Source organism: Ochotona curzoniae, unplaced genomic scaffold (genome assembly GCF_017591425.1).
Source record: "Ochotona curzoniae isolate NIBS_2020 unplaced genomic scaffold, NIBS_Ocur_1.0 patch71, whole genome shotgun sequence".
NCBI lineage: Eukaryota > Metazoa > Chordata > Mammalia > Lagomorpha > Ochotonidae > Ochotona > Ochotona curzoniae.
In genome coordinates this window covers 275,406-297,526 of record NW_024467052.1, presented here as the reverse complement: position 1 = coordinate 297,526, position 22,121 = coordinate 275,406, and the positions used below count along the sequence as shown (strand labels likewise).

At 48.6% G+C, this 22,121-nt stretch overlaps 1 protein-coding gene across 3 annotated transcripts in view; it reads right to left on the bottom strand.

The window, feature by feature from the left end:
* Positions 1 to 4,370: 4,370 nt before the first annotated feature.
* LOC121168166 (fermitin family homolog 2) overlaps positions 4,371 to 22,121 on the bottom strand; it is an 88,020-nt gene continuing 70,269 nt past the window's right edge. Inside the window, exons 7-16 of one of the 3 annotated variants that reach the window (XM_040998000.1) lie at positions 21,760 to 21,867; positions 19,224 to 19,358; positions 18,493 to 18,542; positions 17,015 to 17,139; positions 10,099 to 10,205; positions 9,779 to 10,000; positions 7,952 to 7,972; positions 7,275 to 7,399; positions 6,263 to 6,404; positions 4,371 to 5,626 (exon numbers count right to left, since the gene is read on the bottom strand). In XM_040998000.1, coding sequence (XP_040853934.1) covers positions 5,453 to 5,626; positions 6,263 to 6,404; positions 7,275 to 7,399; positions 7,952 to 7,972; positions 9,779 to 10,000; positions 10,099 to 10,205; positions 17,015 to 17,139; positions 18,493 to 18,542; positions 19,224 to 19,358; positions 21,760 to 21,867 — 1,209 coding nt within the window. In that variant the 3' untranslated portion in view covers positions 4,371 to 5,452. The remainder of the gene's footprint in view (positions 5,627 to 6,262; positions 6,405 to 7,274; positions 7,400 to 7,951; positions 7,973 to 9,778; positions 10,001 to 10,098; positions 10,206 to 17,014; positions 17,140 to 18,492; positions 18,543 to 19,223; positions 19,359 to 21,759; positions 21,868 to 22,121) is intronic. The other 2 variants (XM_040998001.1, XM_040998002.1) reach the window with 2 other exon arrangements.

Below are 22,121 nucleotides of genomic sequence, written 5' to 3'. Positions count from 1 at the left end.
TTTTTCTTTTTAAAAGTTATTTTTGGGCCTGGTGGCGTGGCCTAGCAGCTTAAGTCCTCTGCTTGACCACGCCGAGATCCCATATCGGCAGTGGTTCTAATTCCGGCAGCTCCACTTCCCATCTGGCTCCCTGCTTGTGGCCTGGGGAAGCAGTCGAGGACAGCCCGGGGCCTTGGGACTCTGCACCCACGTGGGAGACCTGGGGGAGGTTCCTGGCCCTGGCTTCGGGTCAGCACAGCACCAGCCTTTGCAGTCACTTGGGAAGTGAATCATCAGACATAAGATCTTCCTCTCTGTCTCTCCTCTTCTCTGTGTATCTGACTTTGCAATAAAAATAAATCTTAAGGAAAAAAAGTTATTTTTATTTGAAAGGCAGATATGCAGAGAAGGAGACAGAGGGGTCTTCACTGGTTCACTATGCAAATGGTTACCAGAAAGTTGGCTGAGCTGACCCAAAGCTGGAGCCAGGAGCTTCTTCTGGGTCTCCTGTGAGAGTACAGGAGCCCACGAACCTAGACTAGCCTCGCTGCTTCCCATTCCATAAGCAGACAATGGACTGGAAATAGAGTAGCTGATACCTGAACCATCGCCCATATGGGATGCTGGTGCCACAGCTGGAACCATTAGCCCGTTAAGTCACAGTGCCACCGCACACCCCTCCCCCACACCATTTATCTTTTGGTTTTTTTTTAGAGTGAAATTCAAAATCGTTTCTCCCTATTTGCTTATTTGAAGATTTCTTTATTTGGAGACTGGTGTGGTAGCCTAGTGGCTGAAGTCCTCACCTCGCATGCCCGAAATCCCATATGGATGCTGGTTATAATCATGGCTACTGCTCTTCCCATCCAGCTCCCTGCTTGTAGCTTGTAAAGGCAGGAGAGGACAGGCCCAAGCCTTGGGATCCTGCACCTGCATAAAGGACCCAGAGGAAGCTCCAGGTTCCTGGCTTCGAATCGGCTCAGCTCTGGCCATTGCGGCTACTTGGGGAGTGAACCAGCAGATGAAGGTGTTTCTGTCTGGCCTTCACTCTGTAAAATCTCACTTTCCAGTAAAAATAACTCTTTCCAAAAAATTACCATTCTTTAAAATGTTTTTCTTTATTTGAAAGAGTTAGAGGAGAATCTCTCCTGTTCTCACTCCCTCCTCAAATGACTGCAACGGCCAGGGCTGCCAGGCCCACGCGGCGGCTCAGGGCCTCGGGCCGGCCTCTGCTGCTGTCCCGGGTGTGTCAGCGAGGAGCCAGATGGAAAGCCGAGACTGGACTGTGGCGCAGAGCTACGCGGAGCGCCAGCACTGAGTGGCGGCCATGAGCAGCGCCACAGCACTGGTCCAACACTTCACCTCTTTACATCTTCTGTACACCCACCACGTGGGCTTTGCTCATTCACCCTGTGATGGACACATAGGTTGCCTCCATCCTCTGTCTGCTGTGAATGGTGTGGCAACAGATGTGGAAGTCCAGATGTTTCTGTTTCCTTTGCCTTGGCTCCTCCCCACGACCGGGACTGCCAGGTCACAGGGTAGTGCTATTTTCAGTTTCCTGAGAAATCTCCATACTGTTTCCCAGTCTGGGTGTCCCAATTGACCCTCCTCCCAGCATGTGCAAGGGCGCCTTCTGCACCTGCTTGCCTGGCATCTGGCCGCTGATTTGGCTAACAGTCTACCTGGAATGAGGGGACGCTCCAGTGCGGTTCTGGCTGTGTCCCCCGGGTTTCTCGTGCGGCCGCTGGCCATCGCGTGCTATCGGAGCACTGTCTGAAGTGATTGCTGTACAACATGAAACAGAGACAGAGAGCGCCAGTCTGCTCGCTGGCTCCCTGCCTACATGCCCACACGGGCTGGGGCTGGGGCAAGCAACTCCCAAGTGCACGTCTCCCAAGAGCCTGGCTGCTCCCAGGGTCTGCTCAAGCTGGAATTGGAGCTGGGGGCTGAACCCAGGCTGCGTGGGACGTGGGCATCTTCACCCACTTGGCTGTACTCGTTTTAAAGTCACAGTGTTGGAGTATTTTGGCTGTCGAGTTGCTCACACAATCTGATTATAACCCTTGTCAGGTGTAGCTGGCTGATTTGTACTTCTCCCTCCTGTTCTGTGGGCTGCCTCTTCACTCTGATGTTTCCTTTGCCATGTTGGAATTGTCACACTTCTAGTCTCAAAACAGGCCCACTGCTTCTCCAACTTCAGGTAGAAGTTTGGGTGGAGAGAAGGGCGACAGTGTGGGACTGAGATGTGATGCAGCGACCAGGGCAGACGGAAGGGCCGGCCAGGCCTCCCGCTGGGCCAAGTCAGGCGCATCGCAGCTACAACGTGGACTTCAGCATTTCACTATGCGGTGTGTTTTTTAGAAAAATTAGTGACCAAGAACTTGGTTTGACTTAATCCTACATCAATAATTAATAATTACAAGTGTCCCCGTAAGGCTATTTCATATGAAAGAGTAGGAACTGTGGTGCAGAGAATAGAATACATGTTTGGTTGGGGCTAAGAGGGTTGGAGATTTGAGAACTGTGACTGGCTTTTCTTCTGCAAAGTTCACGGTTCCAGCTCCTTTACTTTGAAGTTCAAGGTTGTGCAGAAACTATTTGTACCTAGTTAAGATTACTCATTAACTACACCAGACTCTTCCAGCAGGTCTCAAACCTGCTGACCCAAGAGAAGCAGTGAGAAGGGATTTGGGGCAGTGTCGCCAAGAGCACCCACCGTGGCCAGAGCTCCCTGGGGCTCCCCCCAGGCCTGTGTGTGCTTTGTGAAGTCCCCCGCAGTAGGGCCCCGGGGCTCCATGCAGGCCTGGCTGTAACATGACTATGTAGGGAGTTGGAAACCTGAGTCCTGCCTGGAGCTCTGCCCTGGTGCGGACTGCAGCAGGGCAGGTGCACCCATCACTTGGCCTATTGGGCCCCATCGTAACATGGGGAAGCTGGATTTAAGACTCAGTAAGAGCACCAAAGCAGAAAGCACGCCTCGGCACGTCCCCCCTGCCTGACCCACATCCCTGTCTCCTGGGCTGTGCTGCCTCATTCCAAGCAGCGGGGAGCAGGGAGTGTCTAAACCCTAACCACAGAAGAGCCTGCCGACCCGACAGGGATTTTCCCAAAACCTGCCCGGAATAACCCATTATGACCAACGCTGCCATTTTTAGTATGTTGTGGGCTACAGAGCACAAGTCCAAAGGGGACGGGCCCGTGTCCCCACCCACTGCTGGGAGCCCTTCAGCGGCACCTGTCCACCTCATTCCCTCATGCTCAGGCGTGAGCCTCTGGGCACCTTGTGCGGCCAAGGCTCAGGCACCTGGCAGTGTCTGTCCCGAGCCAGTCGGAGACACTGAGTTGACATCATTCACTCTTGGCTTGCGTCCTAATGTGCGCCGGTCTGCAGCTCGCCCACTCGGTGTTAAACTGAGGCTGTAAAGGTAGGACATTCAAAGAATTCCACAACTTCCCAACTGTAATACTCAAGGCAGGGATTGGCTCCAGAGCTGCTGAGGGTCCCGGGTACCTGGGATGAAAGTGTTGTGCTGTCCTGTCACCTGCACCTGTCCCCTCACATACTTTGTCACCTGTTACTTAGGATACCTAACTAGTTCATGGCAAGGATGTGTACGTGGTTACTGCGTGGGGAGTAAGAAGTCTGTACCTGTCCAGCACAGAAGAAGCCTGTGTTTGCAAGTACGTAAGGATTTTTTGATCCTCGGCTGGTTGACAGGTCTGTGTGTGTGCTGCAGTGGGCACTGAGGGCAGTAAGATAGAGTGCCCTAGAGCGCCCCAACTTGGTGGCTTCAGATGAGGCAGCATTTTGGGCTGCCTGGAAACGTAAGTTTAATAGAGAATAATAGAGCTCTTCCAAGTCTCCGAAACACGTGGGAGTGACTGAGGGCAGGGAGGCAGGGGGGCAGCCAGTTGGCAATGTGAGCTGCCCAGGGTTGGGCAGCTTCTTGCGCAGGCAATGAAGGGGCACCACAGTTGAGATGCAGCCAGAGCTCTGCTGGGTGGCGTGCCAGAAGCCATACACTGGGGATTCCAGAGCTGCAAGTGTAATGCAGGCTTCTAGCAGGTGACTGATGGGAAGACACCCCTTCTTGAGCCAGGCTTGCTGTATGTGGCTTGTTGAGTATAAAGAAAAGCAAAAGAGATTGTAGTCAGAGCCTTGCTTTTAAAGCTGCATGTGGGTGATGCAGACAGCAGTGACAACAGGAAGACGAGGGTCTGGTAAGCAAAGTCAATGCCAGTCAGCCTGGTTCTGAGTTTCAGGCTGAAGGGTGAGTCTCAAGGGTGAGTGACCCGGGAACCAGGGCCTCCCGATGCTAACGCGCCCGGAGGTGAGGCGGCTCTGCTGCGCTCACACCTGGTTTGTAAAAAGAAGTACAAACGGAGTTTTAAATAAACAATTTTGCTTTTATTTAAAATAAAATGCATTTATACAGTCTTTCAACCATGGATTATTGGACAATACTGGTACTCCTCCCCTCCCGGCCCCCCTGGGCTGTGTGAGCTCAGTTTCCTGACTAGCACCAATGCAGGTTGTAACAGCGCAGCAGACCAGAGCAGAGCCAGGCCAGGCGTAGAGTTAAGGACACTATGGCAAATCATGACCATCAGGAAGTCATTCTTAACTTAGCAGATACTAAAACTGCATATTAACCATATCTTTGAAAGGCATTTAATTAATGCAAAGATGCTACGTTTAAGCCACTTGCTAATTTTGAGTAGTTTTAAAAAAACTGTACAATTTTATAAAATTTGTGTTTGTACATTAGTTACACAAAAAATGCATACTTCATAGACCTTCATATTATAATGCAAAAGTTGCATATTTTATGCAGACAGTGATATGCTGGTGAATACTAAAAGTGTCATAATACAGTATGGTGTAAAATAAAAACAAGACAATATACACACATGCTTACTCAAGGACGAAACAAACCAAGCATAAAAGACAAAACAGCATTTTCCTTCAAGGTCAAACAATGATACTATAAAGTATCAGGCATCTTTTGCCGGCTTGATTTCTACTTTAGGGGGTGGGGTGAGGGGTCCATGGCTATCAGGAAGTAGGATATATTAAAACATGACATCAAATTAAACATACATTAAAACACATGCATTAAACATGATAAATAGACTTCATATAGGTTATGCCCTGGAGAACTTTAAAGTAATGGCTTTATCTTAGTTCAGCTAGTGTAAATCAGTGACCATTTGTTCCTGACTTGCCCACTAATTCAGTTTCCCATGTGTGGCCCCTGGGGACGCGTGCCACACGCCTCAGTCCACATGCGGTATCAATGTAACAGATTAATAGTCGTGCTCGTTAGTGCACATATGAACCAGTCTAGTAAGGCAAAAAGTTCATGATAAAATGATAAATTTCAAGCTTACTTTATTAAGCAGCATATAACAGACAACAGCTTTTTAAAGTTAAATATTGTAATGGCTGCAGTGTTTGATCACACTTCTTTCACACCCAACCACTGGTGAGTTTGTAGAACATTTCTTCATCTAAACTCTCATTTTGGTCTTTCGCACGTGTTGACAGGAAGATGTAGCCACCGATGAATTCGTGAACAACTTTACAGTCGACCTCGGTGCAAATGAAGGACAATCGCACTTCATCTGCGAACTCGACGGTGACCTGGAACGAGGACAAAGTGAGGCCCGAGGCCCTGGACGCTGCGCACGGCCGGGTGCGCACGGCACCGCGCTCGCCACGCACTGCAGCAAGCAGGCCTTCAAGCCCTTGTCCAAGTCCTAGTCTTCCTTTTCAGAACGCATGGCGTTTCCCCACATGGGCTCTGGTGAGTGAATGACTGAAATGTCTCCTGGGACGCAGTCTACTGCTGTGTATGGGCTTTAACTGTTCCGTATCATGTCAGATGCCTCACTGTTAGAATCAGGATTCCAGTAAATGACAGGGCTAAACCACATGACTTACACAGCCTACAGGCAACAGGCTTTATATTGGTAAGATGCGCCAGGCATCACAGGGCTGGGCCGTGAGTCTGAGCAGACTGGACCTCAGCCGTGCCGGGGCATGGACTGGACGTTTCGCTGTGATCCACGCACCTTAAGAGGAGCACGGCACATGGAAACATCCACGAACGTGGCAAGCACGCAGGGGACATCTGACACTGGTCACTACTATCTAAGTGGAAGCTATTCATCCGTCACAGGAGGGACGCACACCAAGGTAAATATGCCAAGCAAGTCACGATGTTCTTAGAAATTGAGAAACCCCAGTAGTTAAGAGGAAACTAAGCAGAGACCTTACCATTTTGATTTCCCAGTTTACATTCCACTGTTTCATGTTGCTGAACCGCCATGTTTTAATGGCGTCCCCTGTGCTGGCATCCATCCTAATGAGTCTGTTGTACGCAATGCCAATAAGTTCTTCCTTTTTGCCCCCTTGGAACCTGGAGGATGGATTATAACAAACGCTTAAAAACATGGGGTGTGGTTTCTAGATAGTTTTTTCCCCACTTTCATATTATTGATATTTTGTATTTGATCATGCTTTCCTGTTTCCCTTAATTTTTTTTATTTCATAGGCTCTGGGATTCCCCCTATTAATTCCTCCATATTGTTACAGTAGTACAGTTCATATCCAGTCATGATTCCTTCATTGCGGGCATGGACCATGCAGAGAGTCCAGCATCTTATTGTCCAGATAAATTCAACAGTTTCATTGGGAGACCATCCCTGGTCTGAAAGTAGAGCTGGCAGAATATCATCCCCTCCAATGAAAAGCCACTACACAACTTCAACAATTTACATCATGGAGTTAACTGACAAGGTACTGGGTGACCAATATGTTAGAAAATGCAAGTTCTTAACCACATCCTGTGACTACTTGACTTTTAGTTTATACACAACCGGCTGCTATACATCTTAACATAGTTATAGGATACTATTCTGCTTTCTCTGGTCCTTACTTAGTTCCAACTTTGGCTCCCCATCCTCTCTTGCAATGACCATCAGGGTCGCTCCAGAGCACCCCCCCCCCCAAAATTAGATCAGATAGACCAATAAGGAAAGCTTAGAACAGACAGGAAACAGTCAGCTTGGACTCCCACATACCTTACTAGGTAGGACACAAAGATTAGTTACTCCTCACTAAGGTATTGAAGATTTCTCTGCACACCCCTCCTAAAACTGTTCTGCTCCTCAGTTGTTAATACATGGCATGTTTGAGTTATAAGCCTGTTTGGACTAGCCTAAAATTCATGAACTTGAATACTATAAAACACATACTTTTAAGTGACAGTAAACATGTGCCCACTGACCTTGCAATGAAATGTGTGATGCCAAACTCAGGCAGTGACTGCCAGGCCTGGATGAATCTCATCTTGGCTTCAATGAGACTCATCTGAGCCACGTTCTGGTGGGCCTCCAAGATTCTTGCTGTTATCTGAAGGGTAATTAAATAATGGTTTTAATCTTGATTTTACCACAAAAGAATTTGATTATGAAAACACTGATAAACTATTTACTATCAACAGAAATCATGATTGGTAAGAAATGGAATTAGGATTGTATCTTGACCACAGCTGAGGGAGGTCTTCACAAAGTATACACACCGTGTGTTCTGTGCAAGTTACACACAGATTTCTATTTTTTCACACTCAGGTAGCCTCTTGGTAGTATGTGTCAGATTTCTTAAGCTGTGCTTGGACATTTTACTAAAGGAATACAAAATGTCAGAAACTACAGCACTGTTAGTCACACAACTGCCCCACTGGAGTGTACCCCAGGGCTAGGTGTTCTAAAGTGCCTACGCAGGAGCTTAAACTAAGCAACAGCACAGTCAGTCAGCGTCTACGGCTGTTACAGCTGGAATGTATGTAAAAGCACAATACTCTGCAGACTTCAAAAGTGATCAATTATTTACTTTATGTAGACGCTATGATTTTTAACATTTTTTCTTCCTTTCTTTCTCTTTTGGCAAATATAGAAAACTTACCAAGTGTCTTACATAGCCTGGCTGTAGATGGCAATGCGAGGAAAGAAAAAGGAAGCGGAAAGAAAAAAAAAAGGCAATCAGAAAAAAATGGCAATGAAGCAAAGAAAAAGTTGCGGTAACCTGCAAATCAAAATTTCAGCCAAACATCATGCAAAAAATTACTTTTAGATGGAAACCAAGCAAAGTAAATGCAAGAATGAAAAGGAGGAAGCAGCTAGTACTTTCCCTGTAGAATCCTGAAGGACACTCCATGGTTTTCAGAATGTTAAGTGTTACTAAAATTAATGGCAGAAATTGATAGGGAGAAAAATACGAAAAGCAAATGCTTTCTTCCTCCCCCAGGGTACCAAGTTCTTACTGGTTAGGATAAAGCTAATTATTGTAGTAGCAAATAAAAATTTTCAAAAGACTTGAAAATCTTTTCAGATTTAGTCCGAAACCATGATCCATGCACTGCCTCCGAGAAACAAGTCACAGGCATACGTCAGCGCAGTGCCCTCTGTTCACACCAACACAAAGCCCTCCGTTACCATCTGCTTTTTGCATCCTTTTTCCTGGAAAGGAAAATACAGAGATGCCGTATACTACACAGGAGCAGTGGCTGCAAACGTGGTAGTCTAGTTGTCAGGATTAATGCCAATAAACGACCCTTTTCAAGTCAAATAATCAGACTCCTATTAATTTAACAACAACATGGCAAATTCATGAACACATTGGTGTGCCAGAGCCACCTTGGTGACTTTCTCCAAGAGGGAAAGCGGGCTCCTGTGCCCGCAGCGCAGCCCTGGCTCGGGCCAGTGCAGTCACACAGTCCAGCCTTCTGGGAACAGTTGGTAAGCCCAAAATTGAAGAAGAATGTGCAGTTGGTAAGATGCCAACCTGCATAAGGCCCCTTAACCATGGACCACACACGTACCGCCTGCCCGCCAGCCAGCCATAGGCCAGTGAAACCACCTGCTTAACTTGAAGGGAATTTCCAGTGGACAATGCACTGAACTCAGGGCTGGGACGACTAACGTGCAATACAGATTACTGGCAACAAAACCAGCACCTGGCAGGCCTCCCAATTCCACTCTGACCTCCTTCTTTCCTGACATCTCACAGTGAAATGCTTTGTCATTAGGATATGAAATTATTCCCTGCCTTTGAAGGCCAATGAATTCACTTGAAAAACAAGTTTCTTTATAAGTACTTGCTAAATGAAATAGTGCAAAGGAAACAGTGCTTGCTTCACTTTCCCTTTTTAACTTGGAGTCCACATTCCACACGTCCTGGGCAGCACTTCCTCCATTCCTTCCTGCCCTCCGCGGCCCGAGCGTCTCCGCAGGGACCCAGGCTGCGGTGACAGCCCCGCGGGCAGAATGTCCCAGGACATCTAGCTGCGTAACCTCAGACCAACAGGTAAACACTCATTTCAAAATTAGTATTCCGGAGTAATGTTTGAATGACTAATGGATTCCCCAATTAAAAACATAACTAGAGGAAAAACAAGCATTAGAAGGTCATCTTTGCACCCGCCCCACCCCGAGCCGAAGGCTGTTTTTCTGGCATGCAGCTGGGCCGACGGCATGCCAGCCTGCCCTGAGAACCTTCCGTGAGGAACTGGTCCGCTGTGCTACCAAACCACTTTCCTGAGCAGCAGTCCTTCCAGGGCGTTAATTTCCAGGAAAGCAATTCTGAACAGGGTGGGTAAAGGAGTTAATTTCCTTATGTTGTACCATAAGCACACTTATCTGTCCTTTTAAAGTGATAAACATTTGAAAATAGACTCCACTCATTATCTGTCCTAATCAGGTCACCATCATGCCATCACGTGACACAGGTTACCTGCTTGTTCTTGTACTTCTTCAGGTAGCGAGGGGACACGAGGCACTCGGGGTTGATGTCCGTCGTGATCTGCTCTGGGATCAGCTGAGGGTCGGGGTTTAAATGCTGCATCTTCAGGAAGGAGAGGATGTTCTGCACTTCCAGGTTGTAGGAGCTGTCGGCCATGGTCTTGCCCTTGGAGGCCAGCCTGCACGCCGCCATCCAGTGTGCGTACTGCTTTTCCTGCAGGAGGAGAGCCCGCGCTGCACGTCTGCTGTGTGCACCACGCGGGGCTCTTTCCAGCAGAGAACATCAAGACTGATTTTAGTTGGGAAACTTACATTGTCACAGCGAAGCCAGATTTCATTCATGCCTTCTGCTACGGGAATCAGGAGTTTAATGTTAAATTTTTGGCCTGAAATGTTTACATCTGGGGTAACTTCACATCCTGTAATGAAAATAAACATCAGAAAACAAATTCAGGCGCTTAGATTTCAGCCATCCCCGGCTAACACAAGGCCCCTCGTTGGCTGCGTGAGGGTCAGCCTGTCCAGTCCTGTACGGGTCACGCAAGCGGACCCCTGCTGCAGGCCCCACACTCAGGTCAGGGAGGGACCACAGAGCTCACCACCTCAGGCCAGCCCCCAGGACCTGTGGCACAGGGCCACAGCACTGCCACTGCGCCTTCGGGGACAGGCAGGCGCTGCCAGAGCTGCCCAAGGTTCTTCAGACAGCTGCGCTGAGCTCTGGCCTCCCCGTGTGCGGGTCTTCACCAGCGCTGTGTGCACACCTCACCACCCCCAGGTGTGGCTGCTGCAGCCTCAAGCAAGTGGCCCAGTTCTGAGTGACCAGCTAAAGCACCCCGGGGTGCAGGAAAAACCCCGCGTGGTCATTTCTCCCACTCTGGCAGGCAGTCTGCCCCCCAGAAGCTACTCCCATCTTGACTTTTGAGGGCTGCTGCCCCCTCGGCAGTCTTTTTACATATAAATAGTCCCACTTCTGTAAGTTTCAGGAATGTTAAGGAAGTTGTGAGGCCATTTAACCTGCAGAAGTTAAAAACAGAGGTGCCAGAACAAGCAAATTCTCGGCAAATGTATCATTAATGCTTCAAGACGGTCCAGAGTAATTCTGCACCAACCAGGCCTCTGCAAACTCCTGAGAAATCAGTGAGTGGTGACGCAGGAGCCAGTGTGGGTACAAAGGCACTGGCCGGGCGCCACCTGAGCTAACACTCATCCTGTGCCAGCCCAGCTACCTGCCGCCATGGCAACCCAGTTACTCAGTTCTGTAATTTCCATCTACCGACTGCTAACAGACCCTCCTAACCCTAATCCTAACCCTAATCCTGACCCTAATCCTGACCATCCTAAAGCTTTTTGAATTAAAAAAGTCAAACACTGGGCCCGGCACAGTAGCCTAGCACCTAAAGTCCTCCCCCTACACACACCGGGATCCCATACATGTGCTGGTTCTAATCCTGGCAGCACTGCTTCCCATCCAGCTCCCTGCAGGTGGCCTGGGAAAGCAATGAAGGTCGGTCCAGTGCCTTGGGATGCTGCAACTGCATGGGAGACCCAGAAGAAGGTCCTGGATCCTGACTTCGGATTGGCTCAGCTTCAGGCGTTGCGGCCATTTGGGGAGTGAATCATCGGATGGAAGATCTGTCTCTCCTCCTCTCTTAAACAGTCAAACCTCATACACATGAAAGGCAGAGAGCAAGATCCTCCATCTGCTGGCCCACTTCCCAACTGCCTCCCAACAGCGGGGCGGGGCAAACCCATCCCGCCCGCCCAGAGGACAGGGAGCCCACGGCCTGAGTCCTCTTCCCTGCACTGTCTCTTGGGGCACCCATGAACAGGAAGCTGAAATCAGGACTGGTAGCCAGGCACCCCGACACGGGATGTGCTGTCTGGTAGGGCTCTGTCAAATGCCCATCCTTGGCAAGCTCTTCTGCAGCACCTCCACCCGCCAACTCCCCGGCACAGCAGGTCTTCACCTCCCCGCTTTGCAAGGCAGCACGGATCCACTGACCACACAGCGCCTCCAGCTCGCCTTCTCTGCATCACAGCCACTCTGCCAGACCTTAACTGGCGCAACCACCCACAGCTTCTACTTCCTAATATTCAAGGCTGCTCAGAGGGCCGGTGGGCGGCAAGAAACTAACTTAAATATAAACAAAAACAAGCCCTGAGCAGACAGGTGTCAGCAGAAACTCAAACTGACCCTGAGCTGGCCCCTCACGAAGGCAATCCAATCCTTCCTCACACATTTTCAACCACTGTCTATTTCAGTTTTTTCTCAGACTGCCTAGAATACTGTCCCCTGGCAGAAGTCAGCTTCAGCTCGGGTCCATCAGGAGATGAAAGCCCTCTCCACTGAAGGCCTTGGACAGGGAGGATGTGGGCAGGAGCCGCCTACCCGAGAGGCTTCTCAGCAGCACCGCATTCTCAATCTCCAACTTTACACCGCTGCCTACTGCAGAGCCCTCTTCTCCCTTGTAACAGTTCATCTCAAAACCTGTTTCCGTTTGCTTCTAAATATTAAACTTTGGCTTCCATACTCAGAAAGCAACTGCAAGCTACTGGAGGTGGTATTTTTGTTTGTTTTTTGAATGATCTTGAAGGAAAAATTCATGTGAGAAAATTCCTAAAATATCTTTTCCAGAAAACTGCAGCTACGTAACACACTGTGCCTCTTGTTACAACGTGCACCAGACACAAACCCAACAACCAAAACCAGGGCCATTCTCAGCTGGAGCAAAGACCGCCCGTCCGGGACCAGAGAAGCCGGCAAGGATGGCGTCGGCTCCGAGCACCAACAAACGCACCAAGTATGAAGGTGCATCGTGCCAAAGGGACCCCAGAGCCAGGAGCAGTCACGGGCCTGGCTGTCCATTGCAGAGCCCGCTGGGAGTTAACTGCGAAATGAAAAAAACAAAACAAAACAGAAAAGCCAGAGGCTGCAACCTCTTTCATTTTCTGTTTAAAATCAACCAGAAAACAAACATCAATTCTGTCACACATTAGCATCTTCAAAGTGCATCATTTATACAAGAGAAGCACTAAGAACAAAAATGTGCTTACAGAGACCAACTGATCCCGCGGGAGCGAGCAGGCAGGCCTGGGCAGCAGGCTTGGCACATGGCTCTCCTGGGGCACTCAGGGGTGCTGCCTCAGTGCTGGCACTGAACACACGTGCCAGGTTCTTGAAGAAATCGTGGTACTCCACAGGCCTGTGCCAAGGTGACGGAGGCTGGCAGCAATGTGGTCCTCGAGTCTATAGAGCAACTGAGGGCCCAGCATCACACGTGCCACCCCTCCCCCTCGGTGTCGCCATTAATGTGTGTTTCTTGTCATCTGCTCGTTGTAGTCAAGTCCCCAATCAATAAGCCATGGTTTTAGCGCTTTAGGAATAGTCAGCCGAACGTGCCTCTGCTCCCGAGTGTGTTCATTTCAATGGCTGGGTCTACTTGGGCCCTTTGCCCTCACCGAGGCCGCAGTGCCTCACTGGTCCCACGTCACCACTCCCAGGGCCGTGTCCGTCCTTTCTCATTGTCCGCTGTGCCCGCTCCTCTTGCAGCATGGCTGTCTTCTCTCCTGGAGCAGCCCCTCCCCCTCCTCCCTCTGCGTGCTGCTTCGTGAAGCTCCCACTGTAGACTGCTATCCGCACATCAGTCACCCCAGATTTTATCACAACCACTGTAATCTGTCAGACATTTCCTTGTCCTTCAGAGCAGCCTTTACAGGCTCTGCTTCACTCAAGAGGCCCAGGAAAGCATAATGCTCGCTCGCCTTCCTGAAGTTCAGGCTCTGGTCCTGCCTGGGCACCATCTGTACCACCTCCCTCCTCCACCCGTTGAGAGGAGCTGGGCACCGCTAGCTCTACAGGCTGGGCCTGACTCGCCAGCGCCCACGGACCTCAGAGCCTGCGAGCAGCATGATGTCAACGCAGCCAGCCCACCGGACCTGCTCTGAGCACGGTCACAGCCTCCCCTCACGTGCCACAAACCACAGAGGCGCAACTGTCCTTTCAGATGGCACGGACAGAGGCCACTCTGCTCTTTTTGAAACAACAATTCTAAAAAAGATTATTCGAAGGACAGCCTAAGAGCGTGTGTATGAGGTGGGGTGGGGGGTTCTCCCTCTGCTGGTTCACCCTCCAAATGGTCCAGGCCAGCCCAAAGCCAGATGCCAGGGACTCCATGTGCGTCTCCACCGTGAAGCCCAGGTCCTAGTTCTTAGGTCAGCTTTTGCTGCCTTACCAGACAGATGAGCAGGAAGCTGGACAGGAAGCAGAGCAGCCAGGACCTGCACTGCGATGCACAATGCCAGCATCACCAGTGGTATGTTAGCCTACTGTGCATGCCAGCCCCCTGACACAGCCTTCCCTGAGCACCCATGCACCCTCACTCCATCACCTACCCAGGGCTGTGCGCTCTGGATTCCTCTCCCAGCCCGTCGGCCCTGAGCGCTGTGCACGTCCTGCTCCTGACACAGGCCTTCCAGCGGCTGCCTCACCACTCGTGCGAACTGCCGACTGACCAGTACCTGCAGCATGGGTCTCTCCTGCTCCAACAGCCCAGATCTTCTCCAGACAGTTCTCCCTCAGGTGCCTCAAACCAAACATGGCTCAAACTTCAGCTCATCGTCTGGCTCTTCAGCATTCCGATCTCAGTTTGGCATTCTCGAGCCAACTGCACCAGGCGGCAGCATGTCTCCCTCCCGGGGCTCCTCCCAACTCCAGCACCGAGCCCGTGGACTGAAAGCCCTACTGACTGAATTTCCCCTCTTTACACTTCTCCATTTCACTGCCATTGTCACGATCACCGTTATCTCCAGAATAACTCCTCTGTATATCACAGCAGGACAATCGTGGACCCCATCACTCTTGTGTTCACAATCTCTCAGTGGTTTTCACTGTTCCCGGCTCACTAACTTACCTTCCCATTGTGTTAGTGGGAGTCGCCTTCACTGGCCCTCCCGGGGTCTCCATGCCCCCTCCCAGGGTCTGTCCACACAGCCCGGGCCCCAGCGGAGGGCAAGCCCTCTCACTGTCTCCTTCCTTCCTTCTGCATATCTCAATTTCCCTTGGATCTGAACTTGCACATCACGGTGCTCTAAGCAGTTTCGCTCGCCTCAGTGCAGGTGAAAAAAACCCTCCCCCCTCAGAACTTCACCCCTGCATGCTCTCAGTTTCACAGGGGAGGGAGAGCACTGTCAACTGGGACCTAGCATGGTTTGCGACGCAGGATTCATAATTTATTATAGTTAGCTAAATGGATTTTGAGCACTTTGCATTTTCAGTCTGCATGGGGCCTTAGAGTTTACCATTCACTTCTAGGGGAAGGCCAGCTTTCCAGAATCACAGGGTTTGCTCAGCAGCAGAGTGGAATCCACACGGGATTCTTAGCACCGTGGCACTGGTGCACTGCGAGAGGCCTGGGAGATGATGAGAAAGCAGACAGCTTACTACACCATTGCTCCCTCCCCAGGACTTGGCTTTTTAGTTACAGTGGAGAAACCAACAACGTAACAGGCAGAGCCAGCACAGGGCTGGGAGACCTTGGACAGGGTCTCAGTCAAGAGTGGGTCCTCTGAGGAGCTCGTGGGCAGCTCAAAAGGGACACAAGAAGGAAGCTCCAGCAGACTCTCAGAGTAACAAATAATGGTCAAGACCCAGAAGTGAAACTCGTGGCCAGGCAAAGGAAGACAGTGAGCCTAATTGAGAGTGTCGGGCAAATTACAGAACTCCGGCATAAGGAAACGGGAACCCGCTCTACCCAGAATGAGGTTTTGTGGTTTTGAAGAGGTGTCCAAGTACAAAGCAGCGGCTCACACGACCCCGAGGCCGAATTCATGTAGTATGGCACACATTTGGGCACTTGGTTGAAGTGTCTAGTGGACAATGGACTCAACAAAATTCAAACCTCAGACCAGCCAAAGTACCAGTGTTGTCTTGGAGGAGTCATTCTCACAGAATGACTTGCAGAACATTTTCTTTGATGCTTTTGTACTAGTGTGAATGTTACTAATGATTGTTCTGCGTATTACACACATGGACTTCCCAACCTGCTTTACACCAAAGTAAACTTATCTCTTCACTCCATTTTACACAAACTTTCCAAGTGCCCTAGTAGCTAGCTACCTACAAAATCCACAGAGGGGACAAAGGAACTAGGACGCCAGGAATAATCACAGGAACGAACCCACCTCATTCCTCTACATTCTCCCTCCAACTCCCCAACTCGGCTCATAGTTCAGGTTTCATACAAGTGCATCTGACTGCTATTGGAATCTCATCAGAAGGAAACCTGGAAAATGGACTTTACTGTTAGCCTTTACTGTAAGGAAGACAGAACTGAAGTGTGCGGGATGGACCAGAGCAGCCAATCTGCTACAACCTGTGCAAGTGTACCAAGCGACGGGCACACAGGAGCGCTGTGGGCGCCACAGCAGAGTGGTCCTTAGGAGTCACCACTTCCTAACTGCAATCCTGGTGACTGCAGTGATAACAGCGCCGAGGGGAGCAGAACCAGACCTGACAGCAACTGCCCTGCCGCGGGAAGCGGGAGCTGCCAGAGGACAGAGGGAAACGCACTGGAAAGAACCCACAGAAGCCACCCCCACAGGAGCTAACGCTCTAGCCCCACAGGCCTGTGCCCTCCAACAGCAGCCCTGGGAAGAGGAGACCCACAGGAGTGAGGCCGTCCCAAGCCATGCTGCGGGCAGAGCAAAGAACGCACATAGGAACAGACACTGTGGATGGGACAGAGTGTGTCTAAACCCCAAGGGCGTCAGCCTCGCCAGCGGATGCCACGAGGAGAGCCAGAGGCTCTAGGCCCTGGGAGGGACCAGCCTGCTTCAGTGAAGGTGAGGAAAGGCAGCAGGATCCCAGCAACAGAGGGAAGAACCGACAAAGTCTCAAGATGCTTCTAACAGTCCCTGACAGGGAGACAGGATTGGACAAACGGGAGCGACAGCAGCCAGTGTCCCGAGTTTCAACAGCAGAAAAAGAATCCCATCAATTTCCTGGACAACCAAGGGAAGCAGATTCTCACACTTCAAGCCAGCCCTACACACAAAGATCGCAACAAAATAACCATGTGGATCTGAATACTTCAAACTATGAAAAGACCAAGGAACACAACATTCAAAAAGCACCTCAGCAGGATGCTTGACACACTGGCACCATCCCGCAGCAAGGGACGTTACTGTTAGGCCAGCAGACAGTCCACGGGTCCCTCAAAGCTGTCCTTACCTCGGAGGTTCATCTGATGAGCAGGTGTGCCGCTGGACTCTTCTCTGCTCTTATAGCAAGAAATAGACGTATCTTTGAAGGTGCACCAGTATTGCTTGTAACCTTTCAAAGTCAGTTTTTTTGGCCTATGTATAAATCAGAATTAAGAGAAAAACCACTGTGAAATATTTTTCTCAATGTCAAATTTCACAATGTTGCAACTCTGACGCAAGCCTGGCATGCGATTAAGTCAGATCCTGCCAGTCTGTGTCAATGTTGCTGGCACTGCACATGCCTGCCCCTTCTCCATGTACTCAGGGAAGCCCCATGTCATGAGCCGCACAGGAGAGCCTCCATTCCATTTCAGTCTTTCTAAGTGGTAGCTAGTTCATCTCTCCTTAATCTTACCACACGGGAGGGATACGCAGACAAAGGTAACACACCAGTAAATGCAAGATTCTAAGTCCCAGAATTCCTCAGAGTCCTTTCCAGATGTGTCTGTGGATTACGTCTGGAACACCTGTGCTGTTGCCCTGACTGCAGGTGAGGGGTTTCCGACGAGGACATCCGCCTGCTGCTCCGTGTGTCACAGCAGCCCAGGAGTGACAGGGAGCGGAGGGCATGTGAAGGCAGAAGCGGACAGGAGGGTAGATGTGGCATCTGCAGACTTGTCCTTACCTCAGAAACGTAACCTCTGTGCTAGTCCAAGGGCGTTAGCTAAATGGTCACTTCATAATAGCTGCTACCTTACACGAAGGAAAAAAGCCTATTTCACATTATCTTTCCTTGTCCCCCTCTCTACCATGATGCCCAATTTTATTGATTCATTTTGTGGAATATAGAAGGACTAGTAGTTAAAAAAAGATAAAAATGAACCATAAATAAAATGTTTCATGAAAAACTTAACAGAAGCCGACAGACTGGAGCTGTAAACAAGGACACATCGCGGTGTGCTGTTCACAGACTGCCCGGCCTGGCCGGCTCTGCGCTGTGAGGCTGCGGCAGCTACAATCTACACTTCAACCTTTTCCGCTTTTTTTAATGAAAAGTGTTTCTAAGATAACAGTGAGTACAACGGTGTTTGTAAATATCCATCTTACTTGAAAGACAGAGGTCTTTTGTCTGCTTGTTTCCTCCCTAGCTTCCCTCAACAGGCAAGGCTGCGCCACACCGAAGCCAGGAACCAGAAACGCACTCTGGGTCCCCGTCATGGGTCAAGGACTCCAGTCCCCGAGCCAGCACCTGCTGCCTCCGAGGATGTACAACAGTGAGATGCTGTGACAGCACAGGACTAGGGCTGGGAGGCAGGCATTCTCACACGGGACGGGAGCTGCCCAAGGAGCAACTTGAACCTACTGGGCCAAACACCTGCCCGAGCCCTGTGACTTCAGTTTGGTAAAGATGGTTATTTTCTGCCATGGTGATTTCGTGTTTATGTGGAAAATCCTTTTACAGACTGGCCACTAAAATGGGGGCTCCCTCCCAACATGTGCACTTACTTGAAAACCTTAATGTAGTCAGCAAGTTCTGGAATGGAAGTAATGTCACCCTAGGGAAAGAGTGAAATCATGTTATTAGTTTTCTTAACTGAAATTTAAAATTTTTTTCTAGTACGTGGTGTCTGATATCAAGAACCAGCTTACAAATTAACTTATAAAACTACATAAAATCCATATTCAAATACTTAAAAGAATCACACAGCCATATGGATTATACATCCTTCTTGGTACAATGGCATTTTCAAATAGCATAAAACTTTATTTTGACCCAAGTGGTATTTATATAACCCACAAGAATAATTATTACTTTTAATATGCTATATGTACACATTTTATAAATCGTAATACTGAAAAAAGTGTTTCTTCAGTAATAAGTAACTTCTAAGCTTTACAGCTATGAAGCATAAACCAACTTTCCTGAGATCTAGTTTTCCTTCTTATTTTATTTCAGATATGCAGATCACATGATTTTTGCCATAACTTGAGATTAAGTTTTCCCACCCGGTGTAAAATAACGCACAGAGATCAGAAGGTCTATGTCAATGTGATGTTGGAAGCACCAAGACTAAGCACACGGTGCTTTTAAAACACTTCCTTGAAAGCTCCTTGGAGTCGGGGGAGGAGACGCGACACCTGACGGTCTCTCTTCCTTGCCAAGGATGTTGCGAAGACCTAAACCCGCGAGATCAACATCAACTCAAACAAACTCGGGCTGAAAGGATTCACCCTACCAAAATTGCTGATGTTTTGCCCCCTTCCAAAGTGATCTCCAGGTCAGAAAGGGCAGCGTCCACTTCATCAACTTCTTTGTCACTGTTGTTCAGATGATTCTCCGATGTCATGATTGACAGCTTATTGATATGATACTGAAATCAGAAATGACATTTTATTGAAGTGGCTGTTATAACATTATATTTAACACTATACTGATTACTTTTCATTGCCCAATTTGAGAAGATGGGTATCCAGCAACTGTTAAAGACAGGAAAAGAACAGGCATGGCACCTGAACTCGGCATCCTAAACCTACTCGTCAATCTTCACCCAAAAGCATCAGGGACTTTGGACCCAAGGAAGTGAACAGGCGCCACACGAAGCTCTAATAAGCAGACAGTTCCTTTATGTCTTCCACGCACTCCCCTATATCTAAACAAGACCTGGTACCAAAACTACGGAACAGAATATGCAAGACATCTTTTGTAGCAATCGATTAACGTGGATTACCTTACTTTACTGCTACTAACCAAGAGGAAAGTGCCACTTCACCCCATCCTCATCCAGCTACATGGGTAAAGGATGTTCTTTGAAAACACACGAACATTCATATAATCATACATATGTGTGTGTACACAAAAATATCTGTTAGCAGTGATAACTACCCCTACACGTCAATCTTGATGCTAAGTTTTGAAGTTGTGTTGTGTAAAGATCAGCAGACCCTGTAATCTTAAATTAGCTACCCGTCAGAGCAGTAAGAAGCGCAACAAAGCATGCCCTCACATAGTGGTCTACTCACAGGAAACTTAATGAAAACCTCCGAAGGCCAACAATTGGTGTCCCTCTGCTGAATGAGGGGCCAGTGTTGTGACATGGTGAGTGAAGCTGCCACCCGTGCCATCAGCATCTGCACCACAGTGTCAGCTGCAGCCTCACTATTCTGCTTTTGATTCACCTCCCCCTGGGAAGGGACCTGATGGACCAAGTATTTGGGCCCCTATCATCCACAGAGGAGACCAGGATGGAATTCCTGACTCCTGGCTACGAGAGCACAATTTTTAAATAAGCCTCACTATCATGCTGAAGCAAGTGACCCACATAAGCCATATAGTAAATATTTTTATAGGACCCGATGTAATGGTGTAATTGCCTAATTTTCCCATTGTATGCTCCAGGATCCCATATGGCTTCCAGTTTGTGTCCCAGCTACTCCACTTCTTACCCAACTCTCCTTGTGGCCTGGGAAAGCAGTCGAGGATGTCCCAAAGCCTTGGGACCCTGCGTCCCTCCAGGAGAGCCAAAAGAAACGCCTGGCTTCGGACTGGCTCAGCTCTGGCTGTTGTGGCCACTTGGGGAGTGAACCAGCGTTTCTTTCTCTCTGGCTCCTCCTCTCTATAAATTTGATCTTCCTTTCCAATAAAATAAATATATTTTTTTTAAAAATTGGTTTAATCTAAGGGAAATGTTAGCTCTGTGCTTAATTATTCTAAAAACACTGGGCACTTAATTTGATTGATTGCTTCAAACTTTATTTATTTTTTAAATATTTATTTTTATTAGAAAGGCAGATATACAGAGGAGAGACAGAGAGGAAGATCTTCCGTCCAATGGTTCACTCCCTAAGTGATTGCAACGACCGGTGCTGCGCCAATCCGAAGCCAGGAGCCAGGAGCTCCTCCAGGTCTCCCACGCGGGTGCAGGGTCCCAAGGCTTTGGGCCATCCTCGACTGCTTTCCCAGGCCACAAGCAGGGAGCTGGATGGCAAGCAGGGCTGGGATTAGAACTGGCGCCCACATGGGATCTTGGCGCGTGCAAGGCGAGGACGTTAACTACTACACTATCATGCTGGGCCCCAAACTTTATATTTAAAAGGTGTTATTTATCAATACACATTTCTTCAGAGTAGTTCTCGCCAAATATTCAGGATATTGTATAAGGAAGATTCATTACAGAAGCATGATTTTTAATACATATTTTTAAGGGAAAATTTGAGCTTTAAATACATTTAGGAACAGAGGAAAACTTTTTCTTACAAAATAATGAAAAGCAAAAGTATTTCACTAACTACAGGACAAAAAACAAAATTAAATTCCTTTGTTTTCTTACCTGTTTTCTACATAGCAAAAAAAAAAAAAATCAACATCTACAAAAAGTTACTGGAATTAGTGTATCACTTAAAATTTTTATTTATTTCTTTGTCAGAGTTACAGAAAGACAGGGAGAGGGAGAGAGAGAGAGACAGACAGACAGACAGAGATCTTCCGTCTACTGGCTCACTCCCCATGTGGCTGCAATAGCCTGGGCTGGGCCAGGCCAAAGCCAGAAGCTGCTTTGAAGTTTTCCACATGGGTAGCAAGGGCCCAAGTACTTGGGCCACCTTCCACTGCTTTTCCCAGGTCATTAGCAGGGGGGTGAAATGGGGATTAGAGAAGGCAGCACACTGTATTGCCAGCTTTACCTGCTATGCCACAACCTGGTCTCCACTATGCCACATTATAATAACACTATCCCCTTAGCCTTTCTCCCAACAGCCCATTCCCCTTTCAAGTACCTGCAAGGCTGCAAACATCATCATTTCTTCTTCTGTGCATTCAATTTCTTCCAGCAGAATAGCCCATTTGGCCTGTTCATAAAGCTGATTGATTCGAATGGCATCGTACTGTGTCCCAAAACAAACAGTGACACACACACAAATCAAACCTTTTATAATACATCAACTACATGTTAAGAAGTCTCACAAGTATTAGTCATCATTTTAGAATATCAACAGGAAAATTTAAACATTTTTTCTGGGATTTCTAAATCATTATCAAACATTTAACTATGAGAAGTTTGCCTATCTGGTTGGATATTCCTGCACAGGTCCATATCTAATTTTCCATTTAAAAATGACATTAAAATGTGCCGGAGGTA